Here is a 17,634-nt window from a genome sequence, read left to right on the forward strand (position 1 = left end):
AGATGACATCCCACACCGTAGCAGCATAGCCTGTATGTCATTATTATAGATGAGATCCCACACCGTAGCAGCATAGCCTTTATGTCATTTACTAAACCACCGGCCGTGTTCGAGAGCATCAAATCCATGCTGCATTGTGGGTAAATGGTTACTGGCTGACTGATTTATAAATCATAATGAGTAGTTATTTATCATGCGAGGTGATTTGTAGATCAATCAGTCGCCTGCAGTGTCGAACCAGCCAAATAAAAAAAACAATCTGGTGGTTGTTCGATTAAATTAATCTTCAGACGTCGTTGATGACGTGCTGCTGATAAAGATTTGGACGCATGCCTCGTAGCTCAGGTATCAAACGTAACATCCCTACCGAAAAGTTGACAAAACAAAAAGGAGCAAGCTGGTATGAATTTCAAAACTCATGCTTCCTACACGTTAACTTGTTGTCTGAAAATTAAATATACTTTTTACTCAACTGCGTTACCCACTCCAGTCAGCGGTCTGGGAATTTAAGGATATGCTGTTATTGTGACGTATGATCTAGTGGACGGAACGCTTCTTTCAGCAGCAGCAACAGTTAGTCAGCCAACGCGGTAGCTTGCTAGACAAAATTAGCCGAAACAATAAAGCTCTTTAGACGCTTTAGTGTATATGAGCCACTGTGTTTTAAACCCACTTCTGTCGTTTAGTTAGTTATCCGCTTTAATTTCATATTTACGGTGTTGTTGTTATTAGTCAGCTAGCGGGCTGGTTAAGTTAGCATTAGCCTAGCTAACATCCCCGACCATGCGGCCACTAAGCTACTCTCCTTCTAATGAAGAGGAGGATATCACAATAAAAAAAGAAGTAGAGGGTGAGGCCGTTACTGTGAAAGAAGAGAAAGACGCGTTCAGATTGAAAGAGGAGGAGGATGCAGTTTATGGATTGAAAGAGGAGGAGATGACTGTCCCGTCCAAAAAGGAGGAGGAAAAAGAGGAGGACCCTGGATATCTGGGCCCGGTTTCCCAAACGCATCTTAAGGTGTCCGATGGTTCGAACGGTGCAGTTAGCCATAAGATGGTTTTGAGAAACCGTTCCCTGATTAACACTAGTAAGTATTGTCTTAAAAACAGGCTAAAACTCTGCAGTTGACCTGATGTTTGGTGTTAAACCGGAAATCTGCAATTGCTACATCCATATTGTGACTATTTATTTATAGCTATTGATTCTTGAAGAGTATAACATGCCTCATGAGCTTAGGTCAACTGTTGTACTCCATCAGATCCCCAAATAAGATTTTTTTTACTCTAATGTTTAGAAACAATGTAAATCAACTCTGTATAGCCTCAACATGGTTAAAACTATAATGTTGATGGTCAGTCCTTGCATCCATAGGTCTGTCTATGAATTTTGAAAGTAGTTATATTTCTTCAACCCCATAATCATTTTATTACCAAAACAGTGGTGGAATGACAGATTTGTTATTGTTTGATTGCTGGGTTGTGTGGGTTTTTTAAAAACAACAAAATGGCTGCCCAGAGGCTTGGTTTGGTAAACAGCTGAGGGATGGGGGAAGGAGAAGTATAACCACTCTCAAATTCATAGAGAACGATATTGTAGCAACCGTAACCTAACACTAAGCGACCTCGTCAAGAAGTTCAGAAATCTTGGCGTAACAGTTATAAGGTGTTGGCTTGACAGTCACTGGACCCAGGTTTGAGTTCAGCTCGGGGCTACCCCCAGAATTCACTACACGATGAATACAGTGACTGGCCATCCACGAGGTCAAAATCATTGTTTTAAACAGATTGCGGCTCTATAGTATATTCTATAATTGCCCGTGTAGATTTCCTGTGGGGGGCAAATTATTAGCGCTGTTAAGTCATTGTGTAATATTCAGCCAATTTTTGTCATGCCATTACATTAAAGGCAAGACATACCTAGATTCAATTACATTCATGAATTGGCTTGAAACCTTTGTTTTAAACCTTCCTCAAAGTTGGTGCCTTGACAGATTTGTAAAAAATGGTTGGTCATTAAAACACTTTTTTTATTTTATTTAAGTGTAACCTTTATTTAACTAAGCAAGTCCGTTAAGAACAACATCTTATTTACAATGACTACCTACCCCGGACGACGCTGGGCCAATTGTGCGCCACCCTATGGGACTCCCAATCACTGCCGGTTGTGATACATCCTGGATTTGATCCAGGGTGTCTGTAGTGACTCCTCAAGCACTGATATGCAGTGTCTGCTGCGCCACTCGGGAGCCCCAAAATCATGGTCTAGTGTTGTCCCCAACTAAAATACATCTTGGTCAACCAAGACTCATCTGTAATTTCTACCAATCGCCCCATGTGTTTTTATAAAATCTATATGCACTGAACGTATGATGCCTTAAGCACGCTGTTTGATTAAATAAATAAGACACACAAATGACTAGAGGGAGCCAGTCATCAATATAACCTGACTAGGTGGAGCCGGTTAAGAACACATTCTTATTTTCATTGACGGCTTAGGAACAGTGGGTTAACTGCCTTGTTCAGGGGCAGAACGACAGATTTGTACATTGTCATCTCGGGGATCCGATCTTGCAACCTTTCGGTTACTAGTCCAACGCTCGAACCACTAGGCTACGCTGCCACCCCAACCTAACCAGAAGAACCCCCCCGCTGCTGGACTTCGTAAATTCTGCCGTTCTTGTGGGGTCAGGTCTGGGTGGTCTGCCAGGGGCTGTTTCATTTGGTATCCGTTTGGGTCTGCGTGGGGAATTGTATTTTCCCATAGTATGTTTTACTGAAGTTGACCAACTGAAAGGGAGTGTAACTTTATGACTATTGTTGGATTCTAAACTTTGAACATTGAGATATTAAAGACATGATAGGTCAGACGCAGAGTATATAAAGGAGTGAGATCTGTAGAAAGTGGAATGTGCTGGGTGGACAGGAGGAGATCACAGGATTGCTATAGGGGAAGCGGATGGACATCTGTGGATTAGGCGAAGGAGGGGTTGAGGTCAGGAGGTCAGGTCAGATCCCCTGAAGGGAGTAATAAGGGTTTAGTATCCTGTTACCCTCTTCCTGTCGACCCAGAAGATGTAAGGATTGGAGGGAAGGGGGAGTGTCCAAAGTGGGGTATATGTACCTGTGATGGTGAGAACATGTTTTTGTCTGAATTACAACTGTAACGACCCTTAGGGATTAACTAAAGTTGTTTAAACACTTCTGCAAGCAGGCCTTTCTAATCGACCTGGCCCGGGTATCCTGGAAGGATATTGACCTCATCCCGTAAGTAGAGGATGCCTGGTTGTTCTTTCAAAGTAATTTCCTCTCCACCTTAAATAAGCATGCCCCTTTCAAAAAATGTAGAACTAAGAACAGATATAGCCCTTGGTTCACTCCAGACCTGACTGCCCTTGACCAGCACAAAAACATCCTGTGGCATACTGCACTAGCATCGAATAGTCCCCGCGATATGCAATATTTCAGAGAAGTCAGGAACCAATACACACAGTCAGTTAGGAAAGCAAAGGCTAGTTTTTTCAAACAGAAATTTGCATCCTGTAGCTCTGACTCCAAAAAGTTTTGGGACACTGTAAAGTCTATGGAGAATAAGAGCACCTCCTTCCAGCTTCCCACAAACACCACCATCCATGATAATCGAGAATTTCAATAAGCTTTTCTCTACGGCTGGCCATGCTTTCCTCCTGGCTACCCCAACCCTGGCCAACAGCTCTGCACCCCCCGCAGCTACTTGCCCAAGCCTCCAAGGGTCTCCTTCACCCAAATCCAGATAGCAGCTCTTCCAGAACATCAGCAAAACCTTGACCCGTACAAATCAGCTGGGCTAGACAATCTGGACCCTCTTCTAAAATTATCCGCAGCCATTGTTGCAACCCCTATTACTAGTCTGTTCAACCTCTTTCGTATCGTCCAAGATTGTTAAAGATTGGAAAGCTTCAAACGGGGTGACACTCTAGACCCAAACTGTTACAGACCTATATCCATCCTGTCCTTCCTTTCGAAAGTCTTCGAAAGCCAAGTTAATAAAGAGATCACTGACCATTTCGAATCCCACCGTAACTTCTCTGCTGTGCAATCTGGTTTCTGAGCTGGTCATGGGTGCACCTCAGCCACGTTCAAGGTACTAAACGATATCATAACTGCCATCGATAAAAGACAGTACTGTGTAGCCGTCTTCATCGACCTGGGCTGTTGTCCAGGTCTCTATGGGGGTACCACTGGGTTCAATTCTCGGGCCAACTATTTTCTCTGTATATATCAGCAATGTCGCTCTTGCTGCGGATGATTTCTTGATCCACCTCTACGCAGACGACACCATTCTGTATACATCTGGCCCTTCGTTGGACACTGTTAACACACCTCCAAATGAGCTTCAATGCCATACAACACTTTTTCGGGGGCCTCCAACTGCTCTTAAACGCAAGAAAAACTACATGCATGCTCTTCAACCTATCGCTGCCCGTCCAGCACCACTACTCTGGACGGTTCTGACAGAATATGTGAACAACTTAAATAACTAGGTGTCTGGTTAGACTGTAAACTCTCCTTCCAGACTCAAATAAAGCATCTCCAATCCAAAATAATCTAGAATCGGTTTCCTATTTTGCAACAAAGCCTCCTTCGCTCACGCTGCCAAACATGCCCTTGTAAAACTGACTATCCTACCGATCCTTGACTTCGGCGATGTCAAATACAATATAGCCTCCAACACTCTACTCAGCAAACTGGATGGAGTCTATCACAGTGCCATCCGTTTTGTCACCAATACCCCATATACCACCCACCACTGCGACCTGTATGATCTCATTGGCTGGCCCTCGCTAAATATTCTTCACCAACCCACTGGCTCCAGGTCATCTATAAGTCTTTGCTAGGTAAAGCTCCACCTTAACTCAGCTCACTGGTCACCATAGCAACACCCACCCGTAGCACGCGCTCCAGCAGGTATCTCACTGGTCATCCCCAAAGCCAACACCTCCTTTGGCCGCCTTTCTTTCCAGTTCTCTGCTGCCAATGACTGGAATGAATTGCAAAAATCGCTGAAGTTGGAGACATTTATCTCCCTCACTAACTTTAAGCATCAGCTATCTGAGCAACTTACCGATCGCTGCAGCAGTACACAGCCCATCTGTAAATAGCCCACCCAATCTACCTACCTCATCCCCATGTTTTATTTACTTTTTTTGCTCTTTTGCACACCAGTATTTCTACTTGCACATCATCATCTGCACATCCATTATCCCAGTGTTAATTTGCTAATGTGTAATTACTTCGCTACTATGGCCTATTTATTGCCTTTCCTCCTTACTCCATTTGCACACACTGTATATAGATTTTTATATTGTGTTATTGACTGTACGTTTGTTTATCCCACATGTAACTCTGTTGTTTTTTTTGTCACTTTGCTTTGTCTTGGCATGGTCGCAGTTGTAAATGAGAACTTGTTCTCGACTGGCCTACCTGGTTAAATAAAATAGTAAAAATAAATATTGTAACTTTATTGACAACACCCAAATGGATACTATCATTAACGCGTTTTTTTCAATAATTACACATCTTAATACTGTAGCAAACAGGACATTCAAACGAGCCTAACAATTATAATCCAAAGTAGTGTGAAATGTACTCATAAGCAACCTGGAAATGGATGTTACTCCCCTGAGTTTTCCCACATTCACATTCAGAATACATTGTAAAAAAGTAAAATCTTTGCTCACCATTTTTGCTCCAGGCAGATATAGTACATCCATAACTATCGGTTTCCTCATTAGCAGGGAGAAGTTTATGCAATCAAATTGCCATCGTGCCGCAATTTTAGCAAACACAAAGGGGCCTATATTGGAGACCAAAATACCTTTGGCACACTGCTTAGTTTCAACAACATGAATATCTTACTTCTAGCCTACAATCTTCGATGTCACTACTTATGTGGAAACAAGACAAAATATGACTTCTTGCTCATTTTAAGGCAAATGTCAAATAATTTTAACATCCAATACAGACTTCAATTGTTGTCGAACATTATGGCTACGCTGTTTGCATCATCTTTTACAGTGGATTACCGCTGTTGTGGGACTTTAATCATCCATCTTTGTTTTTCACACAGGAGAGATACAGGACTATCGTGGATCCTCCGGGGAGCCTGAACAACCTCATGATGCTGGTGAGGCAGAGAAGAGTCTCTCCACATCAGGACATGTCAAGAAACACCTGCAGAGACCCACTGGGAAGAGAACTCACTGCTGCTCTGACTGTGGGAAGAGATTCACCTCCTCATCAGGCATTAAAATTCATCATAGAATCCACACAGGAGAGAAGCCTTATAGCTGTGGTCAATGTGGGAAGAGTTTTTCTACTTCTAGATATCTGACTATACACCAGAGAACACACACAGGAGAGAAACCATATAGCTGTGGTCAATGTGGGAAGAGTTTTGCTAGATCAAACATTCTGACATTCCACCAGAGAATACACACAGGAGAGAAACCTTATAGCTGTGACCAATGTGGGAAGAGTTTTACTTCATCTAGCAGTCTTATTGTACACCAAAGAACACACACAGGAGAGAAACCTTACAGTTGTGATCAATGTGGGAAGAGTTTTAGTTCATCTAGTGGTCTTATTGTACACCAGAGAACACACACAGGAGAGAGACCTTATAGCTGTGATCAATGTGGGAAGAGTTTTAATTCATCTAGATGTATTACTGTACACCAGAGAACACACACAGGAGAGAAACCGTATAGCTGTGATCAATGTGGGAAGAGTTTTACTACTTCGAGCTATCTGACTCTACACCAGAGAACACACACAGGAGAGAAACCGTTTAGCTGTGGTCAATGTGGGAATAGATTTACGACATCTGGTTCTCTGACTGTACACCAAAGAACACACACAGGAGAGAAACCTCATAGCTGTAATCAATGTGGGAAGAGATACTCTGATAAAAGATCTCTGATTAAACATCAGAAAATACATGGAGTTGTTTCATGATATCAATGAATTAATGTCACAATGAAGCTTAAACTTTTGCCCCCTTATCAATATGATATGAATATTAGCCCCAGGGGCAAAATACAGGCTCTGAAATGAAATAGTTACTATTTATGAGATTGAACAAAAAGTGACGAACAAGAAAAAAGTTTGTTAGTCAGTATGTGTTACACCTGTGCTTGCTTGTCCATCTCGTTAGTGGGAAGGTGTTTCACCTGAGCTGGTCCAGGTTCTATTTAAGAGTGTCTGGCCCAGTGCTCCAGTTGTCTTGATAGATGTGGAGAGTCAACACCTTTAGTTGCTCAACTTTTTTGGTTTGGTTCCTGTCTTTCAGTTTGTTTTGGGTTTTTCTTTTGTTTTCCTCTTGGGCAGATTTAGTGGGTCTCATGGTGGGTGTCTTTTAGGTCCCAGTTGTTGTTACGAGTCAACTTTCAGTGAACACCACAGTGTCTATCGGAACCCCTCCTAAAAAAAAGTTATGTTTTGGGTTGGATGTAGCATCATATTACAATGCTCATTAGTCTTTCAGTTGTTAGTCTTCTGTTTTTGTATTCTTAATATTTCTGTTTATTTTCATTGTTTTTCCCTGTGAAGCCATTGTGTTGCATCCATGTCTGAAATGTGCTGTATAAATAAAGCTTGATATGATTTGAACAAATTGCAAAACAAATTAACCCAATGAATGATCAATCAACAGACTCTTGGTCCATCTTCGTATGAAAAACAGTATATTCCCACTTTTCCAGCCTGCTAAAGGCGAGGTGGAGTGGTAAACACCACCCCTGGCTCGACCAGGGGCTTGAGGTGGTCGCCCACAGCTCTGCTTATGTCATGTTCTGTGGCTTTGCCGTTCCATTTCTTGACTGCCCCTGCAACACATTTAGTCATATTAAATAAAACAAATTATGGATATGGAGCATCTATGGCCTCAGTTACCCCTGGCACTTAAATGTGACTTCTGTCATCTGATCATTCCAAGCTGCATTAGGTCTGGATGCACAAAAGTCACAATATGCTGCATTGGGTTTAGATCAGCCAGGATGGGCATTGTGTTCCAAATTTGAGTCTGGCCATCGAATATGCATAAACAATGTAAACGATTGGGTGAATGAGTGAGGAAAAGTAAATTTTACACAAATTACCTTCATAATATTAAAGTACAAATGCATGTGCCTGACGGTAAATTAACTTTCATACAGCCGAAAGGGGTGAGAAATTACACCCACATCAGTGGACAATTTGCACTAATGTAAATAAACATGGATGATGGAACATATTACCTTTTGCTTACGTGATGAACCGCTAAGGGGACATAAATATTTACCATCTAAACCATGTGTGACCTTTCATCTCTCTGGCTGTAGAAGTGTTCTTCCTAACCAGTCCCTCAACAGCTCTCTGATTGAGCTCCACCCTCACTGGGTCTTCAAAGGAGAGGAAGGCTGAGGAGGGATGGAAGGATGAATGGATCAGTCAGTCAATAAAGTGGGACGTCCCTAGCCCATTGAAGTTGATATTTAAAATGGTTAAGATAGGGGTTAAGGTCAGGGTTTAGGGTAGAGATTTCCCAAGGATCCCTGATAGCATTGACCATTGTGCATTCTTCTGTCTCTTTTAAATAGCAGGTGTAAAATAAACAGACACGGCAAGTAGACACGCAGTGCATTGTGGTCATTGTAGTGTAAAAATAGCATCTAATTTTGCCAATTTGTTTGTGGGGTTGTTTGAGAATAATGTGATTGTCAGCCCTAACAAACCATTCTAGCACCTCACCAGGCTCTGTAAATGGCTACCTTTGATGAAGTGTTCCTTCTATTCCAGGGGACTGCAGAAGAACTTCATTGATTCCACTCCTTCATCAATACAAGCAGTGAACATCTGAAATTCACCCTCACCTTTGATGGCATGAAACAAGTTATCTGGACAATTTGATTAAAAGGGAGGGGGGTGGTTTTAGCACAGACCTATACAGGAAGCCGACGGGTATAAATTCCCCATTACGCCGGGACAGCTTCCACCCTACACCCCTAAAAAATATCCTAGTCTAGTCAGCTAGCTGGCTATCTGGCTAATGTTAGCTAGTCAGCTAGCTTGCTAAATCGCGATTTTCATAAATAAACTTTATGCTAAAAAAAAGCATAATCGTTTGTCTCTACATTAACTAACATTCCTGTCAACTGTACATGTTTTTTGCATGATTCGTTATGACGTTATAATCCCTTACATTTGCTTCCATCCTAGTATTTCTGTCCGCCATCTTTGGTTCAGTTCTGTGTAGGGGTACCCCTCTCTCCTAGTATTTCTGTCCACCATCTTTGATCCAGTTCAGTTCTGTGTAGGGATACACTTCTGTCCTAGTATTTCTGTCCGCCATCTTTGATCCAGTTCAGTTCTGTGTAGCGGTACGCCTCTCTGCTAGTATTTCTGTCCGCCATCTTTGATCCAGTTCAGTTCTGTGTCGGGGTACCCCTCTCAAAATATTGACTGGAATTTATTTATTTAGGGTTGCTAATGAATACTTTCGGCCTAGTGAGATCTCTGATTCGTCACCGAACCAATAAAGATCTTTAAACGCTTTAGTGTATATTAGCCTCTGTGTTTTAAACCCACTTCTGTCGTCTGGTTTGTTATCCGATTTAATTTCATATTTACGGTGTTGTTATTATTCAGCGAGCGGGCTGGTTAAGTTAGCATTACCCTAGCTAGCTAGCTAACACCCCTGACTATACGGTCACTAAGCTACTCTCCTTCTAAAGACGGAAGAAGAGGGTCTGTGGCTAAACGTTGTCGTGAAAGAGGAGGCAGAGAACGATGTCCCAATACATAAACAAGTAGAGGATGAGGCTGTTAGAGTGAAAGAAGAAGAGAAAGACGTTTCAGTTAAAGAAGAGGAGGAAGATAAAGAGGAGGATGTTGTTTTTGGAGTGAAAGAGGAGGAGGGTTGAGATTACTGACACATTGGAAGAAGAGGAGGAAGAAGAGGAGGAAACTGGATATCTGGACCCGGTTTCCCAAAGGCATGTTAAGGCATCCAATGGTTCTAATGATGAACGGGCCCTGGTTAACACTAGTAAGTACTGTCTTAACAGAGGCACAAACTCCGCAGTTGTTGAACTGGTGTTTGGTGTTCAAAGGGAAATATGCTACATCCATATTTAGACTTATTTATTTATAGCAATTGATTCTTGAAGAATATAACACATGCCTCGTGAGCTTAGTTCAACTGTTGTACCCCATCAGAACCCCAAATAAGCTTTTTTTACTCCAATGTTTAGAAACAATGTAAACCAACACTGTATAGCCTCAACATGGTTAAAACTATAATTGATAGTTGATATCATGGATGGTCAGTCCTTTCATCCATAGGTCTGTCTATGAATTTGAAAGTAGTTGCATTTCTCCATCCCCATCATCATCTTATTACCAAAACAGTGGTAGAATTACAGCTTTGTTATTGTTTGAAATACAGATTGGTTGATTTGATTGTGTGGCTTTTTTAAAGGGGCAACTTAGGATTTTAACAGCAACAAAATGGCTGCCCAGAGACTTGGTTTGGCGAACAGCTGAGGGATGGGTGAAGGAGAAATGTAACCACTCTCAAATTCATAGAGAACGATATTGTATCAACCATAACCTAAAAACCTAGCGACCTTGTCAAGAGGTTCAGACATCTTGTGTTGGCTTGACAGTCGCTGGACCCAGGTTTGAGTCCAGCTCAGGGCTACCCCCAGAATTCACTACACTATGAATACAAGGACTGGCCATCAATAAGGTCAAAATGATAGTTTTACGCATATGTCAAGGCTATACAGTGCTTGTTTCTCAAACAGTGGCATAATACAAGCTTATTTTTTGGTTTCTGGTGGGGTAATACAGTTGAAACATTTGAGTCATTTATCAGTTATATTCTTCAATAATCAATGTTTATATAGCAAATGGGTCTTTCTGTAACTGCCAATGTAGATTTCCTGTGGGGGTCAAAATTGTTAGAGCTGTTGATAAGTCATTAGTTGTGTTAGAATATTCATACTAACCGTACCATTTGCGACGTGAATTGAGTATATAGTATGCTTATTGGTCATAGTAGAGACACTAATCACAAACAATGTCCTGGCTTTAGCAATGAGTAAGTTGGCTAAAAATGAGACCTATACAATGAAAGTTAAGACCGAGGTAAAGTTGGATTTATATTCACACATTCAACAGACATTGGCAGACAGTTAAGTTGTGGAATTTCTTTCCTTGATGTGTTTGAGCCAATCAGTTGTGTTGTGACAAGGTAGGATTTTCTCACTTCCTAGTAGGCTTATATTGAAGATATTGGCAAATAGAAGTGGCAATGTCGTCCGCTGTTATCCGCAATCATTTTCCTTCCAAGTTGTCAGACCCTGGTGGCCTGAAAAGGAGAACCTCACACTCTAGGAGCTCAGATGCAATAATTGAATAACCTAATAACCAACGTTTTCACAGACAGGCTGTCTTTATCAGAGTATAATGACAAACACTGCGGGTCTCTAGTTTATATTGTGTCAAAGGACACGCACAGGTGTCTGTAATCATGTCCGAGTGTGGCCTTATATCATTGGTTAATTTACATATATAAATAGAACATATAAAAACATAAAAGGAGAGCATACGGTCTGAGATACAGTTTGGCTCCATAGACCTCCAAACATTTACAATGAACAGCAATATTACAATAATGGCTACGTTGAGACTGATGGCAGCCTCTTGTTTTGAACAAATTGTCGAGGTCACCCCCTCTCCTAAGGAGGGTGACATGTTCGATGCCGATATAATGTAGGGACGAAATCAAGGGGTTCGTTTCCACAAAGTTATAAGATAAATAACTGCCTAGTGGTGCACGACATAACACCTTTGATTGGGATCTGTTTCCCTGTTTGGGGGTGTTTGAAGGATCAACATTTGTAAGTTCCATTGCATTGAGCGCAGCCATTACACATGTATTTTCCATCCGGTAGAGTTGCAAATAGACGTTGTGCAGGAGTATTTTGGGGTGGTAAATCAGAGTTTACCAATTGATCTGGGATTTTTGCCCTGTGAGATGGAGGGTCCAAAAACACATGGCCGATACTGTCATCGTATCTTTATGTGCCAATGTTTGTGAACGATTCCCTTCATTTGTTCACAGCACTTTGAATAGCAGGTAGTAAGAATGCAAGAATGCTTGGTTTTTGCGAGACTGTCCTTGAAAGAGATCATGTCTTGATTTTTGTACCCCCTCTCCTCTGTCGAAATCTTACTGTTTTTTGCAAATTCTTTTGATTCGAGAGTGTGAGACTTTTCTTTTTCAGGTGTTCTACTTCGCTAGCCAGCACCTCTCCTAAACTGGTGTTCTACTCTGCTAGCCAGCACCTCTCCTAAACAGGTGTTCTACTCTGCAAGCCAGCACCTCTCCTAAACAGGTGTTCTACTGTGACGTGGAAGTCCGTCACTGGCCGCGGGCAGCATTTGGTTCTTTAACGCACACACATATTCATCACTCCTCCCTGTGCCATTATAAGATAAGTTAACAATGTGGGTCGACACACAAATTAACTTCTGTCTTGGTGCATGCATTTCACACTTGTCAATGTTCATATTTGAGAGATACAATAATTATTATACTTATCAATGTTGTGGATGAGCGCATTGTTTGTTTGTTCTGTTCCTCTCTCTCCATCTCTGTAGATTCCGGGTATGCTGGAAAAGGACCCGAGCTAAGGGAATTGGGTTGGCTTTATAGTGCCTGTCCCAAATGGCTCATTAATGCATATGGGCATATTGAAATTGTCAGTATTGTCAGTAGTGATGTAATGTTGTAAATGTTATGTTGTGATATTGTTTAAAACCGTGTTGCAATGTATATCCTTTAGTATGTTTAGTTCATGGAAAATGTAGGTTTGTATTGTTAATTGATTAATTAATTAGGGTTAATTGTTCTGAGGGGAGGGGCTAGCCCTACAAAAGGAGCCTCTCTTTCAGTCATGAAGAGGCAGGTTTGGATTGAGCTGTGGATGGGGCAGCATTGTTTTTAAGCTGTCCCATAAGGTAGACGTTGATGGCAGTACTGTTGTTTTTTGTTCCGGAATCACTTGTAAATAAACACCTTTGCACAGAAGAACTTTTGCGGTTCCGCCATCTTTTTATTTTGATAGAGGTTAGGTTATCCAGTTTAGCCTTCTGGCCTACTCTACGTGACATCTACTCTGCTAGCCAGCACCTCTCCTAAACAGGTGTTCTACTCTGCTAGCCAGCACCTCTCCTAAACAGGTTTTCTACTCTGCTAGCCAGCACCTCTCCTAAACAGGTGTTCTACTCTGCTAGCCAGCACCTCTCCTAAACAGGTTTTCTACTCTGAAGGAGGGAAACGAGGTACAACACCTGATTGGCCCCGCCCGTTCCTGGGCCGGTGAAGAGCGATATTAAATTGAAGGAATAAATCCAAGCCTCACGCTCATCACCTGGAGAAGGCGGGGCTTCTAGCGAGGCGTGGATTTAATAGTATGTTGTACCTAGTTTCACTCTTTCAGGGAACAGTAGTTATATTCATAACGTGTGGATTTAATAGTATGTTGTACCTCGTTTCCCTCCGTCCGGGAACAGTAGTTATAGTCATAACATGTGGATTTAATAGTATGTTGTACCTAGTTTCCCTCCTTCAGGTAACAGTAGTTATAGTCATAACGTTAAGCTTGTCATATGATGAACTTCAACTTAAATACTGGATCTTGCTGTGGGACAGTTTTTTTTGTATTCAGATCTCTGAAATGCACTCTTAACTACATAACATTTCGTGTCTCCTTACCCTGGGAAAACAGTTTTCATGGGCACAGAAATCCTAAATAATTTCAGAGTTTCCTAAATCCAATGGTTCTAACTGAGAGTCACCTTAACTTAATTGACAACACCCAAATGGATACTGTCATTGACGCGGTTCTTCAATAATTACACGTAATACTTAATACTGTAGCTGTTTTGTTAGTCACAGATACAGATACAGTCACAGACACAGATACAGTCACATGACAAACATCACGACATGCAGCCACCACCAAAGTGCTTCTTCATTCATTACACCGGAAAAGACCGTTATGCCGTGCTCAAGTATGTCTGTAGTTATTGTGGGTTGGTGAAGTTATGGGTCCTACAGTAGGTCTATGTTATTGTTAGGTAAAGTTATGGGTCCTACAGTAGGTCTATATTATTGTTAGGTGAAGTTATGGGTCCTACAGTAGGTCTATGTTGTTGTTAGGTGAAGTTATGGGTCCTACAGTAGGTCTGTTATTTTTAGGTGAAGTTATGGGTGAAGTTTAGGGTTAAAATATGACTATAGTTTCTGACTTGACTGTCAAATAATGTTAACATTCATTACAGACTTCAATTGTTTGTACAACATCATGTTTACGCTGTTGGCATCACCTTTTACAGTGGATTTCTGCTAATGTGGGCCTTAAACCATCTGTGTGACTTGTTGTTCACACAGGACAGAGAGGTGACTATAGTGGATCCTCAACAACATCATGATGCTGACGAGGCAGAGCAGAGTCTCTCCACATCAGAACACCTCAAGAAACACCAGCAGAGACCCACAGGGAAGAAATCAATTTGCTGCTCTGACTGTGGGAAAGGTTGCAATCTTCAACAGAAATTAAAATACACCAGCAAGTACACACAGGAGAGAAACCGTACTGCTGCTCTGACTGCGGGAAACATTTCTCAAGATCAAATTCACTAAAAGTACACCTGAAAATTTACACTGGAGAGAAATCTCACCACTGTTTTGATTGTGGGAAGAGTTACTTAAGATTAAAATCACTAAAAGTACACATGAGAATTCACACTGGAAAGAAACCTTATAGCTGTGATCAGTGTGGGAAGACTCGGATGGTATCGCGCCGTCCCAACCTTCGCTCTCTCTCCCCCGCTACTCTCTCCTCTTCCATCCTATCATCTCTTCCCTCTGCTCATACCTTCTCCAACCTATCTCCTGATTCTGCCTCCTCAACCCTCCTCAACCCTCCTCTCTTCCCTTTCTGCATCCTTTGACTCTCTATGTCCCCTATCCTCCAGGCCGGCTCGGTCCTCCCCTCCCGCTCCGTGGCTCGACGACTCATTGCGAGCTCACAGAACAGTGCTCCGGGCAGCCGAGCGGAAATGGAGGAAAACTCGCCTCCCTGCGGACCTGGCATCCTTTCACTCCCTCCTCTCTACATTTTCCTCCTCTGTCTCTGCTGCTAAAGCCACTTTCTTCCACTCTAAATTCCAAGCATCTGCCTCTAACCCTAGGAAGCTCTTTGCCACCTTCTCCTCCCTCCTGAATCCTCCTCCCCCTCCCCCTCCTCCCTCTCTGCAGATGACTTCGTCAACCATTTTGAAAAGAAGGTCGACGACATCCGATCCTCGTTTGCTAGGTCAAACGACACCGCTGGTTCTGCTCACACTGCCCTACCCTGTGCTCTGACCTCTTTCTCCCCTCTCTCTCCAGATGAAATCTCGCTTCTTGTGACGGCCGGCCGCCCAACAACCTGCCCGCTTGACCCTATCCCCTCCTCTCTTCTCCAGACCATTTCCGGAGACCTTCTCCCTTACCTCACCTCGCTCATCAACTCATCCCTGACCGCTGGCTACGTCCCTTCCGTCTTCAAGAGAGCGAGAGTTGCACCCCTTCTGAAAAAACCTACACTCGATCCCTCCGATGTCAACAACTACAGACCAGTATCCCTTCTTTCTTTTCTCTCCAAAACTCTTGAACGTGCCGTCCTTGGCCAGCTCTCCCGCTATCTCTCTCAGAATGACATTCTTGATCCAAATCAGTCAGGTTTCAAGACTAGTCATTCAACTGAGACTGCTCTTCTCTGTATCACGGAGGCGCTCCGCACTGCTAAAGCTAACTCTCTCTCCTCTGCTCTCATCCTTCTAGACCTATCGGCTGCCTTCGACACTGTGAACCATCAGATCCTCCTCTCCACCCTCTCCGAGTTGGGCATCTCCGGTGCGGCCCACGCTTGGATTGCGTCCTACCTTACAGGTCGCTCCTACCAGGTGGCGTGGCGAGAATCTGTCTCCTCGCCACGCGCTCTCACCACTGGTGTCCCCCAGGGCTCTGTTCTAGGCCCTCTCCTATTCTCGCTATACACCAAGTCACTTGGCTCTGTCATAACCTCACATGGTCTCTCCTATCATTGCTATGCAGACGACACACAATTAATCTTCTCCTTTCCCCCTTCTGATGACCAGGTGGCGAATCGCATCTCTGCATGTCTGGCAGACATATCAGTGTGGATGATGGATCACCACCTCAAGCTGAACCTCGGCAAGACGGAGCTGCTCTTCCTCCCGGGGAAGGACTGCCCGTTCCATGATCTCGCCATCACGGTTGACAACTCCATTGTTTCCTCCTCCCAGAGCGCTAAGAACCTTGGCGTGATCCTGGACAACACCCTGTCGTTCTCAACTAACATCAAGGCGGAGGCCCGTTCCTGTAGGTTCATGCTCTACAACATCCGCAGAGTACGCCCCTGCCTCACACAGGAAGCGGCGCAGGTCCTAATCCAGGCACTTGTCATCTCTCGTCTGGATTACTGCAACTCGCTGTTGGCTGGGCTCCCTGCCTGTGCCATTAAACCCCTACAACTCATCCAGAACGCCGCAGCCCGTCTGGTGTTCAACCTTCCCAAGTTCTCTCACGTCACCCCGCTCCTCCGCTCTCTCCACTGGCTTCCAGTTGAAGCTCGCATCCGCTACAAGACCATGGTGCTTGCCTACGGAGCTGTGAGGGGAACGGCACCGCAGTACCTCCAGGCTCTGATCAGGCCCTACACCCAAACAAGGGCACTGCGTTCATCCACCTCTGGCCTGCTCGCCTCCCTACCACTGAGGAAGTACAGTTCCCGCTCAGCCCAGTCAAAACTGTTCGCTGCTCTGGCCCCCCAATGGTGGAACAAACTCCCTCACGACGCCAGGACAGCGGAGTCAATCACCACCTTCCGGAGACACCTGAAACCCCACCTCTTCAAGGAATACCTAGGATAGGATAAAGCAATCCTTCTCACCCCCCTTAAATGATTTAGATGCACTATTGTAAAGTGGCTGTTCCACTGGATGTCAGAAGGTGAATTCACCAATTTGTAAGTCGCTCTGGATAAGAGCGTCTGCTAAATGACTTAAATGTAAATGTAAATGGAAGAGTTTTACTATATCTAGCTGTCTGACTATACATCAGAGAACGCATACAGGAGAGAAACCATATAGCTGTACTCAATTTTTGAAGAGTTTCACTACATCGGAGGCAATGGATTGTACACCAGAGAACACATACAGGAAAGAAACCTCTTAGCTGTACTCAATGTGGGAAGAGTTTTAGTAAATCTAGCAGTCTTATTGTACACCAGAGAACACACACAGGAGAGAATCTTCATAGCTGTGATCAATGTGTCAAGAGATTGCTGATCAAACATCAGAAAATAAATACATGAAGGAGTTGTTTCATGATATCAATGAAATAATTTTACAATGTTTTAACATTGTAGTAGGAGTATTTGAATGATGTCACAATGTAGAATGTTTAAACATTGTAGGAGTATTTGAATGATGTCACAATGTAGAATGTTTAAACATTGTAGAGGGAGTATTTTAATGA

General features: G+C 43.1%; 1 protein-coding gene and 2 pseudogenes across 1 annotated transcript; 2 read left to right on the forward strand and 1 right to left on the reverse strand.

Moving 5' to 3' along the window:
• The window catches only part of LOC135520267 (zinc finger protein 239-like), a 467,619-nt pseudogene that overhangs the window by 43,448 nt on the left and 406,537 nt on the right, over positions 1-17,634 (reverse strand).
• Positions 369-7,648, forward strand: LOC135521782 (zinc finger protein 180-like). Its single transcript, XM_064947512.1, has 2 exons — positions 369-1,087; positions 6,106-7,648. The coding sequence occupies exons 1-2, from the start codon at positions 784-786 to the stop codon at positions 6,990-6,992; spliced, it is 1,191 nt and encodes a 396-aa protein (XP_064803584.1). The 5' UTR covers positions 369-783; the 3' UTR covers positions 6,993-7,648.
• On the forward strand, positions 14,035-17,449 carry LOC135520839 (zinc finger protein ZFP2-like; annotated as a pseudogene).

Source organism: Oncorhynchus masou, chromosome 4 (genome assembly GCF_036934945.1).
Source record: "Oncorhynchus masou masou isolate Uvic2021 chromosome 4, UVic_Omas_1.1, whole genome shotgun sequence".
Lineage (NCBI taxonomy): Eukaryota > Metazoa > Chordata > Actinopteri > Salmoniformes > Salmonidae > Oncorhynchus > Oncorhynchus masou.